General features: G+C 37.3%; 1 protein-coding gene across 3 annotated transcripts; it reads left to right on the top strand.

The window, feature by feature from the left end:
- Window positions 1–78: 78 nt before the first annotated feature.
- Window positions 79–20,221, top strand: LOC101407720 (high affinity immunoglobulin epsilon receptor subunit beta). 3 transcript variants are annotated; one of them, XM_087422865.1, is made up of 10 exons: window positions 79–4,006; window positions 5,955–6,230; window positions 8,812–10,866; window positions 11,933–12,056; window positions 12,598–12,732; window positions 14,330–14,386; window positions 14,923–15,078; window positions 15,443–15,541; window positions 16,411–16,562; window positions 19,708–19,794. In XM_087422865.1, exons 3-9 carry the CDS (start codon window positions 10,805–10,807, stop codon window positions 16,507–16,509), a joined length of 732 nt encoding a protein of 243 aa, XP_087278991.1. In that variant the 5' UTR covers window positions 79–4,006; window positions 5,955–6,230; window positions 8,812–10,804; the 3' UTR covers window positions 16,510–16,562; window positions 19,708–19,794. The 3 variants fall into 3 exon arrangements, with proteins under 3 accessions (XP_087278991.1, XP_087278989.1, XP_087278990.1); XM_087422863.1 differs by lacking the exon at window positions 16,411–16,562 and having other exon boundaries at window positions 19,708–20,221; XM_087422864.1 differs by lacking the exons at window positions 79–4,006; window positions 16,411–16,562 and having other exon boundaries at window positions 4,215–6,230; window positions 19,708–20,221.
- Window positions 20,222–20,694: the final 473 nt, after the last annotated feature.

Genomic DNA, 20,694 nt, shown 5'->3' with positions numbered 1-20,694 from the left:
ATGATGTTGCTGTTGTTGTTGGTCTTGTTGCGCTGTTAAGGCTGAGGTGAGATTGTGCAGGAAAGGTGGCAGAAATCCTCACGCTTCCATTGTGGCTCCTCCTATGCCCCCCAATCACATCAATGGCCATCTTTTCAAGGTGGCATTTTGATGTTAAAGCTCCTTCTGCCGTATCTGGTTCCTCATTTATAAATATACTGCTGGAATACTTATATTTCTGATTTATAGATTAATTTCTCTCACTTGATGCTGAACTGGTCATCCACAATGTCGGTAAGCTCATACGCATAAGTTACTCCTAGCTCCTTGTTTACCATGTGTGCTAAGATTTTTCTACACTCTTTTCTACTATTCTCTTCAGAATATATATATGTGTATATATAAAAAATATATATATAAAGTTTATTTATTTGTTTGTTTTTTAATCCATTCAACAATCATTCAGGGAGTGCCTACTATGTGCCATGTGCTGTGCTAGGAGTTTGGCATACAACAGAGGATGCTGTATAGTCTCTGCTCTCCAGGTGCTCATAGTGGGCTATATAGACCCATAGAAACATAAAATTACAACATACAGCAATAGAGCTATGATAGGAAGAGTAGAGCAATCTGAGGAAGCACATAACCGAGGTTACAGGCGATGTCAGTGACCATTTTTAAAAAGATTTTCTTTTAAACTGAGATCTTAAAGATGACTGGGAGTTAGCATGATGAAGGGGAAAAGAAAGAAGGGAGATACATGTAGAAACCTCTAAGTTGGGAGAATTTAGGGTATTCAGGGGACTAATAAGAGCATTTAGTGTGTCTAACTTTGGTGTGTGAGGGGCAGATGGCAAGATATAAGTTTGGAGAGAGAAGAAGTGGATACATCACAAGAGATTATAAGACAGGGCAACTCTGTAAGTTTTAAGGGGCAATTGAAAATTTATGCAGTGGTGTTGAACTGGCTTATAAGTCAATAGCTGATTTTAAATTGTGTTCACAAGTGAACACAATTTTGGTAGCTTGAAATTGGCTGTAGTGGGAGTATTTACACTACAGAAATTGGCAAAAACCACAAATCATATTCCCACCCCCACCCTCCAACCCTGGAGAGCCAATTGTTAAATATTTACCAGCATACCTCTGGATAAGTGTGGACAGGCCATGTACTTATTTGAAATTTAGAAACATCGTTGTAGTCGCAACGTAGACTGTATTGGAAGGAGTCCTTGGAGAGAAGGCTGGTCAGGAGTCTAATACAGTAAACCAAGCAAACAATGGATGTATATAGACCAGTAGAAGGAAAGATATTTATAGTAACAGTTGTATAATTTTTCATTAATCCAACTTCTCTCCTATTATGTTATAAATAAATAAATTATTTCTTTATATTTTTCCAAAGATATCTGCTAATAAATTTTGATTAAAACATATTGACAGCCTGTAGCAAACATTGTGATTGCCTCTCTAGCATCTATTCTTTCTATCCCAGATTGATGGCGACCTTGGGATTTTGGTGGCGTTAACCTCACCCTGTGCTCCAGGGATACACCGTGATAGGTCTAAATCCATCAGGACAATTCCATTCATGATTGTGTTAGCCCATGAAATTCCCCTGGACCAGAGCTTGATTCAGTTGTAGAGCCATCATCATTAAGTTGGATGCTTTTTATGACAAATGTGTGGCATGACCTTCCCTTTCATCATATTTGTGAATTGAGATACAACTAGAACTAGTACCTATTAATGGCCATGACAAAAACCAACTTAAGTATTAAGCTGAAGGCAACATAAGAGAATTTCAGAAAGAAATCAAACTCTAATCTAACCATACCTGAAATTTAACCTATATCTGGAATTGGAAGTGTCATGAACACATACATTTTGTTTTTATTATTTAAACAATATTTGTTGCAAATGTCTTCTCCTATTCTGAGTTTTTTAATTTTTTTTTTTTTGGTTAACTGTTGTTAACCCCAAACTGTTGTAATCCTATTTATTCACTTTTCATCATGACTTAACGTAGTTTGTATTTTGTGCGAGAAAACTTTCCTTACCTCAAGGCCATGGAGACATTATTATAGCTTTTCTTATTAAAGTTTTAAAGTTTTTCTTTTTATATTATGAGCTTTAATACATCTATAATTTACTTTTTCTATAGAGAGTGACAATATTATCATCATCATCATCACCATCATCATCATCATCATCCTTCTAGAAAGCTAATAACTCCAGAACTTTTCATTGACTACTCCACCATTTATAATATTCAAGTTCACATACACGCATGCATCTATTTAGGAGCTTCCTATTCTGGGGACATATTTTTGTTATTGTAAAAATACCACATTATTTTATATACTTAATATAATTGTTCTTATTATCACCGAGGACAAATTTCTCCATGTGATTATTTTTCATCATTTTCTTGGCTATACTTGGATCTTATGTTTCTATATGAATTTTTTTTTTTTTTTGAGAAAGATCAGCCTTGAGCTAACATTCATGCCAATACTCCTCTTTTTGCTGAGGAAGACTGGCCCTGGGCTAACGTCAGTGCCAGTCTTCCTCTGCTTTATGTGGGACGCTGCCACAGCATGGCCTGACACGCAGTGCATTGGTGCGCACCCGGGATCCAAACCCAGGCTGCCAGCAGTGGAGTGAGTGCACTTAACCACTACGCCACAGGGCCAGCCCCTCTATATGAATTTTTATAATCATTTGTTAAAGCTCTAAAGATATTTTGCAATTTTGACTTAAAGTCATAGATCAGTTTGGTGGGAATTGACATTATTTTTGTAATTTATAATATTAAATGGTATCATTTATATATTTTTATTATAGGCCTTATTTTATTCTCTTTAATTATATAATTTTTTCTTTCAAGATCTTGCTCATCTTTTGTTACATTTACTTCTACAAATGAAAGCAGTTTTCTTTCTTTTTTAAAGATGAATATAGAGCCTTATATATTTTTTTGTCTCACTGAGTTGCCACAGATAACTTCTATAACATTGAAAAGGGGAAGAATATTTATATGTTGTTTGCACTTGTGTGAGGTGTCTGCAAGAGAGACAGAAAGAGAGAGAGTATATGGAGTTATTATTGTAGATATTCAATGAAAAACAGTTAAGGAAGCACAGGCTAATGTTGAATGAAATTTTTTTTACTGCTGATTAATTTTTAACTATTTATTTTGTAATATTTTTAGATTTATGGAAGAGTTATAAAGACAATACAGCATTCCCGTATACTCTTTATCCAGCTTCCTCTAATACTAATGTCTTACATAAACATGATACATTTATCAAAACTACAGAATAAACATTTGAGAAACACTATTAACTAAACCATAGACTTTATTAGGGTCTCACAGTTTTTCCAATAATGCCCCTTTCCTGTTTCAGGATCCAATCCAGGATACCACGTTGCAGTTAGTTATCATGTTTCCTTCGTCTCTTCTGATCTGTGACAGTTTGTCAGACTCTCCTTGTTTTCCATGACTTTGACATTTTTGAAAAGCATTGTCAGGTATCTTGTAGACTGTCTTTTCAGTTTGGGTCTGTCTCGTATTACCCCATGATTAGGCTAATTTATGAGTTCTGGGGGAAGAATTCCACATAGGTAAAGTGCTCTTCTCATCACATCATATCAGGACACCCAGTACACTCCTCATACCAACATGACATCATTGGTGAAACTAACTATGATTACTTGATTAAGGTGGTGTCTGCCAGCTGTCTGCACTATAAAGTTACTATTTTTTCTTTTCCATCCTCTGTATTAGAAGTGAGTTAGTAAATCCAACATACATTCAAGGGGAGGAGAAATGAGTGCCACCACCTGGACAGAAGAATATCAAAACAAATGTGAACATTTGTTGAAACCACCACAGTAATAAATATTTCGGAGAAGATGTTTTGAGGCTATGCAAATATCCAATTTCTCCTCAAAGTTTCACCCACCAATTTTAGTGTTCACGTGTAGATTCTGCTGCAGCAATTACCACTGTAATGTTCAACAGGTGATTTTCTATTTCTCTCATTTCTTCTTCATTTACGATTTGAATTTTTCTGTAAAGAAGATTTGTCCCTTCTCTCTCATTTATTTATTTATTAAATCATTTATTTCTATCAGTATGGACTCATGGATATTTATATTGCTCTTTGGGTTGTGACTGATATTTATTTTGTTACTCAAATTGTTGCAGCTTTGGGCCTTGAGAGCTGGGTTGGCTCTTGTGTAGTTTGGATGTGCTTCCAGCTCTTCCATTTTTTAGCACTTTCTTCTTTTCTAGAACTAAAGATACTCCAGGCTCATTTCCCTGTTGCAGACCTAGAATTTCCATTTCTACAGGGAGCGCTGATTCCTTTTTTTGGAGAAGTATATTTTAAAAACCTGACCTGGGGGCTTATCGTGACTGGTTGTCACTGCTTTTTGGCCATCTCAGTGGATAAGGCTAGGAAATGCATGCATATGCACTAACCTATGTGCACACATGTTTATATTATTGCTGTATCTATTGTCTGTACATATATTAAAAGATACATGAGTCTATACTGATATAGTCCACTCAAATCCAGCGCCACAGAGTTCATTCTAGCACCATCCCCCCACCACACCTTGCTAATTTGTAACCTGTTTCTGAATGTAAGAAATCTGACAACAATTATACAAAATTTATTGACGGGTTTGTTGAACCTTAGTATACCTACAGAGTTGTTTCAGAATTACTAGCCAGTATTCTTGTAATAAATAAATTTACCAACTACAGTATAGCATTTATGTACAGTTCTTTTTATCTTTAGCCTTAAGGTATACAATCAAGCAGTTATTTTTCAGTTACTTAGGTCAGCTCCTTTTAACCCCCATCTCTTGCAGCGAGTTTTCATGCCTTTGTAATAGGGCTTAATTCATTTTTCACAGTCTGCATTTCATCCTGGGTTCCACATACACTGGTTGATTTTTTCTTTTTTCTTTTTTTTTTTTTGAGGGCCAAAACGATACAGGAGAATTGTTTTCTTACAGGAAGCCACATTCTCTCCTTGACTCTCTCCTACTTTTACGATATAAATTACATAATCCTTTGTTTGGAAGCTCTCTGATACAACATTTCCTTTCTATCACTCTTTATAAGAAGCAGGTACCTAGTGGAAGAGGCACAGCTTCACATAAATGACAAACAAAACCTAATAATAATAAATAATAACAAAACCTAAATTCACAAGAGAAGGATATTAACATTTATTGACTATACACTACGTCTCAGGCTCTTTGTTAGGTGCATTGCATTTATTATCCACTTTAATTTGACCCTCAGAACATTGTTATGATTTGATAAAAAGTAGGAGAGGTTGGAAGAAGAAAGTAAGACTGACTTTGAAGCTATTAGTTCTCACGCTGTGCTACTTTACATTTTATTATCTCATTTAATCATAACAACCCTTGCAAGTAGGTATTATTACTCCTATTTTAAAGTGAAAATCAGAGAAAGGAAGATATTTACCTATAACCACACAGCTAGTAACATATAGGCTCATATTCAATTCAGGTCTGAATACAATAAAACTCAAATTTTTAAAATGATTATTTTATAGGTAGCAAAGTGCTTCTACTTATTTTTTCTCCACTGGCTCTCAGAAAGCCCTTCAGTCAAGCCCAGGTTTATTTTGGGTAGGCTGGGCCAGGGAAGCAGTGGACAGTGTGGCTTAGAAAAGTTGGAATCCTAAGATAGATGTCTTGACATTCCTCAGGGAGGGGATATTTTGGAAATCTCTCAGAAAAAGAAAAAAAAAATACATTACTCATGATCTGGTTGTGACAAAAATGTGAGACATAAAAAACAATAGAGGTAAAAAGAAAATTATGGACTATTTAAAGACAACAATTGGAATGCTTAAGGGCAGTGGGAGAGAGAGAGAATGATGTCTTGATATTTTAAAAATATGAATCTTTTTTATTGCTTTTTGGAGGTTCCTGCTGAAACTGTCTCCAAAAAGAATCCAATGGAAAAATCTCTGAAGATTTATTGTCTCTGATGAATCAGCAATTTGAGAAGAACTTGCGGCTTATAACCTGTAAGCCACTGATGATCGTGGACTGTGCCCAGTGTTCTTTTCTTCAAGTTTATCAGCAAGTTGGGGATGCTGGAGAAGTTGTTGATTGATTGATTGATCTACTCATTAATTCATTCAATATATACTGAGCTCTGATCATGTGCTTGTCATTACGTTAAAAATTTCAAAGTGGTAAGTTGTAGAATTTTGTCCCTATTTTCATTGAATGATAATTCATTAAGTCAAATGCTTAAAATAAAGCCCCAACCAAAAAAAGGTTAATTGTAACAATTTGATACTGATTAAAGAAGAGTTTGTGTCATGTATAAAAACATTTGCCTCAGGATGAATCGTCTCACTCACATCTGATTTAGATGATATTTAGTTGAGACTTTGGTCTTGAGATTTTTCAGTTGAAACTGGAACAAGTTAGGCTCTATGGATGGAATGAGTGTATTCTGCGTATGAGAAGAACAAAAAATAGGGACAAATTTTGGATGTCTACAATCTCTCTAATAGGAGTTTCATATAAATAGAAGAAACAAAATTTTTGTGAGGAAATTATCAAAAAAGAATACATAGAAAATTCTTTAGAACAAAGTACATGGGTCTCTAGTGTGAACACGGCTACTCACTATCCAGTAAAATTATGACATAAGATTTACATTGTCTTGACATCATGCATTTCTTACCTCTAGGATTTAAAAGAAACTATAAAAGTTTCAGAGGGAAAATATATGACACATACAAATATTTGGAATTAAAAATTACATTGGAATTCCGAAAATGAACTGTGGATGCTAGAAGAAAATGGAGTGAATGATTCTGTGTAAAAAATATTCTCCAGTTCAAATTCTATACCTCTCTAGAATTCAATTAAGTATGAAGGTGTAAAAAGGAAATGTTCAGACCAGCAAAGTCTCAAAAACTATATCTCCCAGGTACCCTTTCTCAGCATGTAACTGAAGAATATATTCTACCAACATGTGTTGGGACCCAGGGCAGGCTGCCTCAAAATATCCCACAATGGCATATTGATTATTTTGAATTAAAGTTACTTGAGAAGCAAAAAGGTCATTCTGACCCTGCTGTCTCTGTTCCCCCTGAAAGCAGGAACTAAATCTCCCATGTGATAGGTGCTCTCCCCGTGTCCTTATCACCAGAGCTAGAGAATTCAGGGCCAAGGAGCCTATAACAACAAAGCTTGCTAATTTACCACCTCAAGCCTAAACTCTGCTTAAATTCCTCACTAATTATGTACCTCAAACCTAAGTTTCTTTGTCCTGTCATTCCTCACAAAATTATTGTTTTTTTGTGTAAAAGATGTATATTCTGCCTGCTTTGTTCACTCTTTGGGCATCATTTTCATGATTCTCCCAGGTGCACATAATTAAATTGAGTTTTTCTCCTGTTAATCTAGTCTTGTGTCAATTTTACTATTAGTCCAGTCATAAGAACACAAAAAGGGTAGAAGGGGGAATTTCCTCCCTCCCTGACACATGCAATAGTACACTGAGACACAGGAAAAAGTGGGATCAAGGAAATAGGGAATCCCACATAAGGCAGGGCAATGGGAAGTCTGAGATGCTAGCTGCGGGCATGCTTAAAGGCAAAACAGTCCAGCCTGAAACATGAGGGGAGACAAGTGACTCCAGGAAAACAATATGTAATACGTCATTCTCCAAGGTTAACAATGTGAAAAAGAAGATTGACAGGCAACTGATACAACACTTGTAAAGCATTGGAAGATAAAAGTACATTTTCAAAACTAAGCCAATAAAGAATAGGAAATTGTTAAAGTTTTGGAATAATATTGAAAATAGTAAAAATGAATTTGACCACACAGTCAGATATAATTATATTAGGAGGCTAGAGAGAAAGGAAGAATGAGTTTAAGAAAGCTAACAAGCTCATCACCCACGATAGGGAGCAACAGCTAATGTCTACATCTTGCCTATGATTCTAGGTGTCTTATAATTTTCTACACTGAGAAGATGTTCTTGGTGAGAAGAGAACAAATATATTACATGCTTATAATTTTCCCTGTGAAAAGTGTCATTTTGGAAGATAGAAGCGGTGTGAGGAGATAAAGAATTAATGTGTGCTGGACCTTGGCAGTTGAGTGAGCCAGAGGCTGCAATAGTAGATAAACCCCAATTTCAGAAAAGATTCAAAGAGATTTTAAGCACCTGGGTAGTCTGTATAAAGCTTTCTCTTTGTATTCCTGAAGTCACATAAATGAAGAGACAAAAATTTTCTCTTCAAGTTTGCTGTCAGTTCTAGGCCGTTTAGAACCACCTACCTGTCTTGTTTTGTAAACAATATTTTCTCATTTTTGCAACCAAATTTCCAACGGAACATTGAAGCTTGGTGCCAGTCTCAGCCTCTCTTAGCCTCTTATCCATGTTTATTGAACCCATGCTTGGCCCTGAGCTGTAGAAATGAGAGACTGACTGTGATTCCTTTGGGAGTCTCAAAAAATACCCGCTTCGAGATAGCAAACTTTCGATTTGTAACATGCAAATGTGTTCATATTTATTTTAAGTAAATTGAGCATTCAGTTTGAGAAAATAATTGTTCAGACGGGATCTGAAAGCAAATTTCTTTTGAGTTTGGGGAAATGAATCTAGTGTGTAACTGAGAGAAGAAACTTTGCTTGTCAAAGAGGAAACCAGATGGTGAGTGGATGAAAAGCGTGTGCAAACATATTGCCAGAAGGAGGAAATATATGTGATGGGGAAGAAATGTTAGCTCTATTATCTCTTCCTTTCAGGCTGAGGCATGATTAAAACTCATCTTGATAATTTTGCCCCCACCAGAAAAAAAACGTCATTTTGTCATATGTTTCAATGTTCACTCTTGTGAAAGATGAAAGAGCATGACTGTAAGGATCCAAAATGGGGGCACAGAAGATGACAAGCATCTCAGAAGGGAGTATGAAGAAGAAGCTGGCAAAGGTTGGGATGTGAAACAATTTGGAGGTCGTAAGTTACGTCTCAGTTTCTGATTTGCATTTTGCAAGGGTCTGTTGAAAATTCTCACGAAATAACGTTGCATCCAAACATGGAAGACCATCCTCCATCTGTTTCCTGTCTAAATCTCGGGTGTAATTTTTAATTATTTGTTGCACACGTAATGAATTATTATATACTCCCAGAAAATGCCATAAACAGACATTTCTTCAGGCCCAATCCTAGCAGATGTGGTGTAATTTCACTGAAGCAGAAGCAAGCAAATAAGGCTATGATTTCAAGTGCTGGCTCAAATGTTATTTTCTCTGAGAATCTCTTCCTTGAATTCTACATACACCCTATCAAGTGAAATTGTTTATATCCTCTGTGTGTTCTAGCAGCCTCTGACATATTGGGAATATTATGTCATTTATCTTTGTTCTACTCTGCCAGGCTGTGACCAGGACAAGGGCTGGGACCATGGTGTTCATCTCTGCATGCTCAGTGACAAAAGTAGTGTCTGACATGGAGCATTAAGTCCCTTTTGGACGAATGTATAAGTGAATGAGGTTTATTTCTTAGTTCCAATAACATGTCAGTTAGGTCCACCAATTCCTGAAGACACAGTGGGAAGATGGCACATGGGTTAATAAATTTTTGTTATGGAAGGTATGCTAACAGGTCTTTTAATGTCCTCTGTTCACACAAATATATTAGCTTCCTGGAGAACAAGGAGAAATTTTATCATACCCCAGAGAAGCAATACAGGTGATTAGAGGTATAATTTGTAGTATCTTACAGTTGAATGAAGAGTCATTCAAGGTTATGTCTATAGTTAAACTGAAATAAAAGAGTTCCAAATCTGTGAATCTCACCTGTATATTCACTTTGCTATTGTCTAGCTAGTTATGCTTTTTGAAGATTTTAGTTTAGCTCCAAATCTAAATTAGGCATACTGCTCAGTCCAATGCTGCTTATATCTACTCATAGGATTTATCATCAAGTTCATGCCCCTCAGTGTTTCCATTGTTCCACCCTTGCCATCACAAAAATCAAAGCGGCAGAGAGTAATCTAAGAGTTTAGCAGACAATGGAGTCTTTAGTGTGGAAATTTCTTAGCTTTCACACTGTATGAGGAATGGTTCACAGCTGTTAGAACTCTGCCTGTCCAGTTCCTGAGACCATCTGCTGCAGAGAGCTATATAAAATGTCTAAAAGGCAAGAAGAGAGAGAGAGACAGTAAACATTGGAGTCAGAGACAAATCCAGAGATTTAGAAACTAAGACACTCATACTTGCAAACAGTACTTCAGCATTAGATTACGTGGTGAAGCCAAATATGCCTTAAACAGGGAAGACAGGCTTTTCAAATGTACAGTTGGAGAACTTCTGGCATAGAAATGGCTTGACTGGGACACAAGTAACGAAAGCTCCAGAAGAGAAGAACATCTCTTTCTGTTCTGCAGTTCTTTCTCACCTTCTCAGTCTCTACTAAACTGTCTCATTTTTAGGGTCTGTGAATTTTACTGGTCTCAGGCAGAAGTATTCTCCAGAAGTCTCAAATTTCTTCATCTCATACTAGTCCCTACTTAGTAGCCTACTCAATTTTGCTCTTCATTATAACAAGAAAAACCCTGTTGATCTTAATCAGTCAGGAAACTTCTGTCTCTGACAAATGTCTTAAGTGTGAAGATTGTCATCAATGTCATGAGCCAGCCCATCTTAACTACCCGTCTGGAGCACACTGTGAGAGGAAGCCCACCAAGGCTCCTTGTAACAATATTCTTCACCACTGGAAAGCTCAGTTATTGAAAAAATGGACACGGAAAACAGACCTAGAGCAGCTATTGCTCTCCCAAACCCACAGGAGCCCTCCAGGTAGGTATAGGCTGTAATTTTTTTCTATTCCCAGTCACTTAGTGGGCCAGAGATAGTCACAGTGCTGGGGAGATGCCAATTCATGGACTTGGGCATGGACCTATCTGGTTTAATTAATATATTGAATATGAAGAAGCTATTTGTTATACTTTCCCAGTAGTTCTCTCTAGTTGATGGGGAGGTAGGTTTTCACTCAGCTTGTGGACTGGGAATAATTTAAGTTTTCTCATAGTAGAGGCTCATCTTCTGGGTATGAGGTGGAGGAGTTTGTACTGTCAGTATAGATGTCTTGCCTCTGTGTCTGATCTGTTAAGGGACAGAAACTTTTCAAAATGACCTTGGGCTCCTTCCTGGTTAGTCTCTGTGAATCTCCAGCTGTGGGATCCTGCCCCACTCTTTAGAGGGGAAATGATCTTGGAGTGAAGGCTGATAGAGGTGCACAATTAATTTTCCTTTCAATACCAAAGCTAAGCATATGTTAAGACTTTCCTTTTAAAGGTTTTAGGAGAGGCTGAAGACAGAGCTTTGGGAATCAATATTAAGTATCAATAGTAAGTATATTCTGAAGCTTTAGAATGGACAGTATTTCCAGTTAGCCTCCTCTGAGGATGAAAATAGGAAAAGAGATTCAACTAAGAGATTTCAAAGCCATTCCTTTGTGCACATGAAATTTGGTGTGTCATTGACAAAATATATTCAGATACATTTCTATGTTAAAAAGATTGAGAGATGCATAGGCAAACATGTTTGTTTGATTGTTTTTATTTTTAATCATCAGCATAGATTAATGGGAAAGAACTTGGTAGTAACCCTGGATTAAGAATAAGAAGACTTGGCATGGCTTTTGTTCCCTTTTGTTCCATCTAATCATTGATTAGATAGTGATCTTAGCCACTAACTTGGACTCTCTGAGTCTCAGAGTTTTTTATACATTACAATGAAAATTTTAAGTGCAGGATTGTTTGGAAAAAATAAACAATCTGAACTTCCCTTTCTGTCAGTTGAGAACTTTACATGGGAACTTAAAGAATTTTCTCATGACTGGATTTCTGTTTAAACTTCACAGAGTGTCTGAAATTGAAGTTTCAGAAGTTTCCCTTCGTGGTGCCAGCTTGCTGGGGAAGGCTGCCCCAAACCCACCAGGCCTTACATGGCTGACATTTTTGAGGAAGGAGCTGGAATTCCTGGGGGTGAGTGAGCCTCCTCCAACCTCAACTAGAGTAAGGACTGGCTCTAGGAAAGAGTATTTGGTTACATCAACAGTTTCCCCACTTGGATTCACGAGGAGAGTAAAAACCTGGTAGATGAAGAATTGACACTAACTGGGGCCTGTTAGGTAGAGAGAAGCATTTCCTCATGAAGGCTAGAATAAGAATGGCACATAGGAGCTGCCAACCCTGGTCAGTTGTTGGTGGATTAATGTAATATTTTGCTTGAAGGATTTATAATCTCTTTCTTCACTTATATGGAAAGAACAATTATTGATGTCCACCAGGACTACGTAAATAAAGGCATATGAGAAATATATTGACCATCCCTGCCTTAGGTTATGCCTGTATCAATTCTTAGAGTAGTCAGAGGATACTGGAAAATATCACATTTGGATCCTTTCTCAGGACTGCCTAAGACACCAAAGCAATTTCTCACATTTGGCCTCAATTATTAGGAAATGGATGCAATCTTTTTTGAAAATATCTTCTTATTCCACGAAACTTATACATTTGTTGACAGGTAACACAAATTCTGATTGGTTTCCTATGCTTTTGCTTTGGAACAATTGTCTGCTTCGTGCTCAATATTTCAGAATTTGATGAAGATTTATTTTCATCATTTAAAGTCGGCTACCCATTCTGGGGAGCAGTATTTGTGAGTATACATCTACAATTGTCTTTGAAATAACACTGCACATAGGTTTTCTCTTACATAGATGGATCTAACCAATTGTCTGTCTTCAGTATTTAGATTATATATACGTCTGTGTGTGTGTGTGTGTGTGTGTGTATGGAGTTTACAGAGCACTTCAAGTTAAACATGTTACCACACTTTTATCAGATGAGAAACTTGAGATTAATAAAAATTAAATGAATTATCCAAAGGACGTTTAGTTAATAAAAAATGAACCTAACCTTTCAAAATTCAATTCCAGAACACTCTCGCTAACACTGTTCATCAATGGTGTTATCTTAGTGAAAGGAGGGGAAAGAGATTGCTGAGGTGAGGAGAACAAGGTCAAAGGCAATTGATGAACTTCTACGGGCCCTAGAAACTCTGTGAGGTGCATCCTCATTGTATCTCTTTTAATCATTGTATTGTTTAGAAATTAGATGACTGAACGAGATCACAAAGATATGTAGATTTATTGAGGTATAATTGACATACAAGACATGGCACATATTTAAGGTGTGCAATTGGATAAATTTTGGCACATGTTTACACACATGAAAACATTACCACATTGATATAATGAAAATAGCCATCACCTCCAAAGTTTCCCTGTGGCCCTTGGTAATCCATTCCTCCCTCCACTCTCTGTCTTCCCATCCTCAAGCAAGCACCAATCTGCTTTCTGTCCTATAGATTAGTTTGCATTTTCTAGTTTTATATAAATTGAATTGTACAGCATGTTCTATTTACCATCCAGCTTCCTTCACTCAGCATAATTATTTTTGATTAATTCGTGTTGCTTTTTGTACCAACACTTCATTCACAAAGATATATTTTAACTCTAATAAATACCACCGTGGCTTGGCACTCTGCTCAATACTTAGGACTCAGATCGCTTGTTCAGGACTCTCCTTGAATCTCTGACAGAGTTTATCTGAAAATTCTCTCTACTATCTTTTCATTCGAAACACTTAGCTTACTAGGTGTCCCTCAATCCATCATACAATCTGAACCTTTGAAATTGTTATGAATTTGTGCTATTGATTTGTATTTTCACTAAATCTTTCGCCATGTACCTTTTCATAATTACTACATGTCTATGTGATATACATTACACTCTGGAGATATACATGCCACAAACACATGTTTATTGCCCAAAGGACCTGACACTAACACACAGGATGCTCATACAAACAAATAGAGTAAATTGAGAGTAGTGTTACAGCTGAGTCATGCACTGGGTGCTGCTGGACGTTGCAACTCCAAAACTGACCAATAAACTGTCAGCATCAGCATCACCTGGGAGCCTGGTAGAAATGAAGACTCTCAAGCCCCATCCAGGACTTACTGAATAAGAATCTGCATTTTAACAAGACCCTCACATGATTCTCATGCACATTTAATTTTGAGAAAGCACTCTACAGGAAATAAGAATAAGAAAATAGCAAGCCCACAAAAACACTTAATGGGTAGCTTTATAGAGAACCCCTAACTTTACCTTATTTGGAAGATAGAGGTGAAAGGGTCATAGACAAAGATAGAGACTCACTGTGTTTTTTTCCCCCTCCCTTTTGGACAGTTTGTTATTTCTGGATTTTTGTCAGTTATGTCTGAAGAGAAACATGGAATATATCTGGTGAGTTGCAATTCTGTCTTTGTTCATCCTGGAGAAGGTAAGAAACATTGAATTTTAAGAGTCTTGAAGGGGACATGTTATCATCTATATTATGAGTGAAGGTGGATATATAATTTTTTTCCAGTCTATTTTGTGTTGGATATCATCATTAAAAATATAATCATTAAAACATCAATTGTATCATTTAAAAAACAACAAAGTGTAATTACCTTGACACTTGTTGAAAAAAATATCCTCACACTGGCCTTGTCTTTCTAAGTACAGTCCTATGATCAAATAAATGATTCATTTCCAATTAAGGGGACTACTTGAGGAGAGACTGTGTGTGTCCATGTGGGTCTTCCTGAATGCAGTCCTAGCAAGAAAGTTATAGATGCTTATTAAACAAGGAGTATATTTTCAAGATTTCCCTTTTTAATCTATATTTTGAACCAATGCAGAGTTTACTGGATGCATCCAGCCATGAAATGCAGATAGGTTTGTTGAATGTGTTTGCAGTTGCAGGTCCAGGTCTGAGTGTTCTTCTGTACCATCAGGTGCGAGGAAGCCTGGGGGCAAACACTGTCAGCAGCATTGCTGCAGGAGCAGGAATCATCATCCTGATCATCAACCTAAAGAAGAGCTCGGCTTATATCTACAATTGCCAGGAAACTTATGAGGATGTCCTCTGCCTTGTGGCTTCTTTTTCTACTGTATGTATTGTGGGAAGGCTAAGATTCTGGGTCCTACTCTAAGTGAGAAGCCATCTTTTCCTTTTTCGTGAACACAATCCTTTTTTACAACCTTTATCACATAACGCAGTGTTCTGTAGGTTCATGCCCAGAGATGCTGGCTACCCCCTACCCACCCCCCAGTTGAATTCTGCAAGGTTGGAGTCATCTGTCTTGAGTTACTATTTCCTGGTTTTTCCGCGTGTGTGTGCGCATGTGTGACTTTATAGGGACTGATCATGTTGGGGGGTGGGGATGAAAACAGACTGCTGAAAGAGAACGCAGTTTTGGGGCACCTACCTTGTGACTCTACTTGTTTTTTTGGTTGTTGGTTGTTGTTCAACAGGAAATTGTGGCGATGATGCTGTTTCTCACCATTTTGGGGTTTTGCAGTGCTGTGTCACTCACAGTCTATGGTGTGAGAGAAGTAATCGAAGGAAATAAGGTAGGTAGAAGCCTGATCCTAAATCCTGAATGACAAGTTAAAGAATTTGAGCTTTATCACTTAAAAATACGACTGGCTTTCCTGGAACATTTCTTCCAGAAAATTATTTCTCCCAGTTTCAGTATTTGATTTCCAAATCTCATACTTTAAATCACATTTTCCACTCCTAAGTAGCACAAATATCAGTATATCCCCATGACTGAGGGTCAGGGAAACAACATCTTCATTATTTTAGAAAATATAGATGCTCCAAATTGTGTTGAGCATGAGACATGAATATTCAGGTAGTATGTGATGGAACCACTCAGATATTTGTGCTTATTTTCGGTTCCAGAATAGCTCCCTTATACGTGTTCCTGCTCTCTCTTTTTTCTTGGCTTTTGCCTTCCCACTTGCTCTGAAGTCTCAATTTTCTTTTCTCCCTAATTCGTGACTGCCAAATGCATTTCCACTTGCCTTACCCATCCATTGCACCTTTGATTTATGAAAAAGAATCACCAATACTCGATGCACATGCACTTACTCAAATCTTCCAGATGAAACACTCTCTCTCCACATGTCCACTTGCCTGCATTCAAGCTGGCTGCCTTTTTTGATCACTTTCCTCCAAAGAAATATGAAACAGCAGATATATCAAAATTCAGATGCATAACAGTCTCACCAACTTGCCATTGACTGACATAACTTCTTTTGGGTCCACTTGGCCAGTCAATGTGGCTTGGTTTGTTGGAAATCGAGGGAATAATTACAGTGTCATGGGGGAGAATATGAGATTCAGAAAGACAAAAGGAGATGAGATACACCTCTAAGTCTTCTAGTGGTAGAAAATTCTTGGTGATAGATTTTGAATGATTTTTTTCCCTCATCAGATTCCAGAAGATCGTCTTTATGAAGAATTAAACATATATTCACCAATTTACAGTGAATTGGAAGACAGAGGGGAGATATCTTCTCCCAGTGACTCATAAGAATCATGTGCCCAGAACATTCTGATTCACAGCAGAGGGTCCAGAAAGCCAAGGTCTTTGTTTAAGGGGCTACTGGCAAAATTTCTATTCTGTCTATGATCTGCCAATTTTACATTATGATTTATTTTCCAGATAGCAATATTCTGTTTTTGTTGTTTCTGTTCACTAAACACCGTCCCCCCCATTTGTAGATATGATAGACTCCTGTTTTTCGTCTTTTCTATCACCCATACCTTCTGGGAAGTCAACATGTAATAAGTAACGTTTACGGCGTGCCTATAACTGCGCAAATAGGGAAAACAGGAGGAAGGCTGGTTGAGAGTTGAGTTAAACTTTAACAGTTTGATAATAGTTATTTCTTAGCCCTTTTTAGAGTTTACAAGAGCTACGGATGTGCATGACATATGTCCCCCTACTTGACTGTAAGCACCTTGAGAGCAAAGTCCAGTTCAGCAAACATATGCTGAGAACCAATTAAGTGTTTGAAGTTTTCCACGCTTGTCTCTTTCACAGTGTGTATCCCAGTATTTCACAATAGTGGATGCTCAGTGTGTATTTATGGAATGGATGGGTGAGGATTCAGACCAGATCAGGCCAGAAGGAGAGGAGAAAAGGAAAAAGAAATGATTCTGGAGTGAATTTGGAGGTGATAAGGTGACCACATGGGTGTGTATTAAGAATAGGGGTAGGAGGGTAATCAGATGGGATTTGAGTAGAGATTCCACAGGCATGTATTAAACATGTTGGTGGATCCATATCAGGTTAGCAATGGATGCTTCCTGCTTATGTTTGATCTTATTATATGGAGAAAACAACGTGGTATGTTAGAAGCATCACTGTTCTTCTTTTTTTTGTGAAGAGGACCAGCCCTGAGCTAACATCAATGCCAATCCTCCTCTTTTTTGCTGAGGAAGACTGGCCTTGGGCTAACATCCATGCCTATCTTCCTCTACTTTGTATGGGATGCCACCACAGCATGGCTTAACAAGCGGTGCGTCGGTGCGCACCCGGGATCCGAACAGGTGAACCCGGGCCGCTGCAGCGGAGCATGCCCACTTAACCGCTTGCGCCACTGGGCCGGCCCGGAAGCATCACTGTTCTTATCAAATGCAGGGAGCCTGAGTTGGAATCCTAGGCCTATTGCTTATTAGTGGAGTGATGTAGCAAATCATTTAACTTTTACTCAATCTCTGTTTCCTCATCTATAAAATTAAGATATTAGGAATAATTTATCTGCCAGCGCTAAATGTGGAAACACACACATGCACAAGCACAGTGTAAATTAAAAGTGCTCTAAAAGAGAAAGGGATTATTATATAAATTATTTAATTCATATGTACACAAAAGTGATCTCCAAATTTTAGTGATCTCTAATGATACAACATTTAAGTCTATTTTATGCCAACCTTAAAGGTCTCACTCTTTAATCCCACTTTAGCTTTCTCTTGGATGTGCTTTGTGCTTGACTACCTCCCATCAGCTCCCTGGCTTGAAATATTCTGCCCTCTCTTCTGAGCTTGCTTGAATTTCTTCTCTCTTTAATGCCAATCTTAAATCCCATCTCATTCTTTAGTTTTTTTCTAATTGCAATTGCTCCTTTCTCTAGACGATAAGTTTTCAAACCAAATGCACACATGAACACACACCTTACACTATATATAACTTTCAATATGCAAATATTTTACATCCCTTCAATGCTAATACATTTTTTCAAAGACATAAAGTCTCATAAAAATCTGTATGTTGCCTGAATCACCAGTGCCTTCACTGACACAATATTGTTCAATCATGTTTGCAGATAGATGAGTGGGCAGTAGGAAGTTTTATTAAGTTACTCTGTATCTGATGAGATGGAAACTATAAATGGAAAGGTCATTTAATGAGGAATTTGAAACAAAAGAAGAATGAATTCATGGAGACCAGAGCTAAAATGAAGTGAGTGGGCATGGACAGAAATTGTCATGTCTATAACAGGGAAAGAGTAATTGGTCTTCTTGTTAAGAGTTGAATTAAAGAACAAAGTTAGACAAGTAATTGGTTGGTTAACACATTAAGTGTTTGAGTCTAAGATCAAAGGAGAACAGGTTAGAAGGATCAGTGATCTTTCTAGGTGATGTTGAAATAAGCGATAGGAAGTCAGAAATATGACTTGATAGGAGAGGAGTACAGACAGACCTAAATTAAGAGTAGTTTTAGACTGTCATTTTTAGGAGACCAAAGAGAAATGCAGCTAGAGAGGGCCTGATGGCATCCAACACCAAGTTCTGGTAAAGATGAAATTTGGTGATAGAGATTTGGTGTCATTATAAGAGAGATCACTATTAAATTAGACAGATTAACACTCTGAGAGAATTATTTTGAGATAAAAGTAAAGCCAAGCAAACTTTCGCGTGCCTATAATCAGAGGGAAAAAGGAAGGAAAAAAGTCTAGGGTAGATGACACAAGAATTAGTCAGAAAAGTGTGTAGTGAAACAGTAGACACCAGGTAGCCCAAAGTAAAGAGAGTTTAGACAAAGAGAGAATAATTAACCATCAGAGACAGTATCTGCTGGCTTGGGCAAGAGAAAAATCTACAGTGATCAATCAACTCCAGGTGGGGCATGGAGATGGGCAGAGAAAATAGTAATGGTGAATGAATGCAAAAGGTGCAGAGAAATTCAAAACATGGTTAGGGTGATACGTAAATGAATAAAACATTTGCAGAGGCATTTAGAGAGAGAGGATGGGGGTATATGTGATGTGAGAAATAAGAGAGTAGTTTGTGAATTGAAAGTAGTGAAGAAAAAGTAAGCTAAGCAAACTGATTTTGTTGCTATTGATATTTTTATTTTTAAGAGAGGGAAAACGTAGTTCACGTCTTTAGCCTAAATAGAAGAAACCTGTGGAGGGACTGAAATACCACTTTGGGTATATTAGTTACAATTCATTAATAAAAGAATTACATTTTATGTATTTAGAATGCCAAAATTAAAAATAGACAGGTTAGAGATTAATTTCCCCAGACTATAAAAGTAATCACATAACCACACAGCAAATGATCCAGTGACGTGGTATGCTTGTCTAACCTCAGGACCTCAGGTTTTCTATTTCCATTTTTCTGAAATAAAATTGTGTTTCTGAAAATTTGACAGCAGCATAAAAATATACTCTTACTGTGTAGCTTGCTAAGCTGTATCTCCTTTCTTGATCATCCATAGGTATTAATCCCAACACTTCCATGGTGTATATATTCACATCCAAACTGCTCAACCTGGCCTACCAGGACTTCCAGAAGTGGATCCAGTCTATCTTTACAATTGTATGATACATTACACCACTCTTTCTCCCACTCGATTCATATTTTAACCACATTGTTGACTGTATATTTCTTAGGTACATAACGCAATTTTTGTCTCGAGACAGTTCTAATGGTTGTCCTGTCCCTGCCTGCCTTTTATCATATGCCCATCTCAGGCATACACTGAGCACACAATTGGCATGCTCTTCACACATTCATTGCTCCAAATTATCTTTCTAAAAACTTCAACTTAAAGGTCATCTTCTCCATGAAGACTGCCTCATGCACACCTCATCCAGCCTTAATTTCTTGCCTCATAACCACTTTACCCCATCATGCAGTATATTATCATTTATTATTCGTGTACTTGTGATATTCTTGATGTATCCTCAATTAATAGTATTTGTGTAATAAATTGGAATCATTTAACTTGACTTCTTGTCTGTGTTTGTCTTGGTGTATGAGGGTGAGGGACTGATCAAGGATAACGGAGAATCAAAGCATCAATTCAATGATGCCAAGGACCAGGAACAGTTTCTGGAGTCCTCCTTTTTATCAATGCTTTATCAAATGGGACAATCTATAAATAACCCTATAGATAGAAAACAGTTGTAAGAACGATTGTCAGCCATCTCTTGTCAATAAACGGTGGGATAAAGTTGAAAGGAAACTGTGATCACGAGTCACATTTTACTAGTTGGTCCTGTCTCTAATTTATTTGCTGTGCTATGTGAACTTGGGGCAGTCTTCTCCCTTTGTGGGCCTCAGGTTTCCCATCTGAAGATAAGCAGTTTGCAGCTAAAGATTTCCAACTTATCTTTCTGTTTCCATACTCTGTGCTTTTGGTAATCACAATTATTAAGTTTGCGGTTGGGACAGCAATCAGGGCTATTTGATGTTATTTGAT

The sequence above is a fragment of the Ceratotherium simum genome, chromosome 34 (genome assembly GCF_057802395.1).
Source record: "Ceratotherium simum simum isolate JZ-2026a chromosome 34, ASM5780239v1, whole genome shotgun sequence".
NCBI classification, from domain to species: Eukaryota; Metazoa; Chordata; class Mammalia; order Perissodactyla; family Rhinocerotidae; genus Ceratotherium; species Ceratotherium simum.
This window is presented reverse-complemented; position numbering and strand designations above follow the sequence as displayed.

Coding starts and splice junctions, on each gene's coding strand:
- LOC101407720 (XM_087422863.1), top strand. CDS start 10,805: ATGGACACGGAAAACAGACCTAGAGCAGCTATTGCTCTCCCAAACCCA. Junction 12,057..12,597: donor AGGAGCTGGAATTCCTGGGG/GTGAGTGAGCCT, acceptor ATTTGTTGACAG/GTAACACAAATTCTGATTGG. Junction 15,079..15,442: donor TTGTGGCTTCTTTTTCTACT/GTATGTATTGTG, acceptor GTTGTTCAACAG/GAAATTGTGGCGATGATGCT.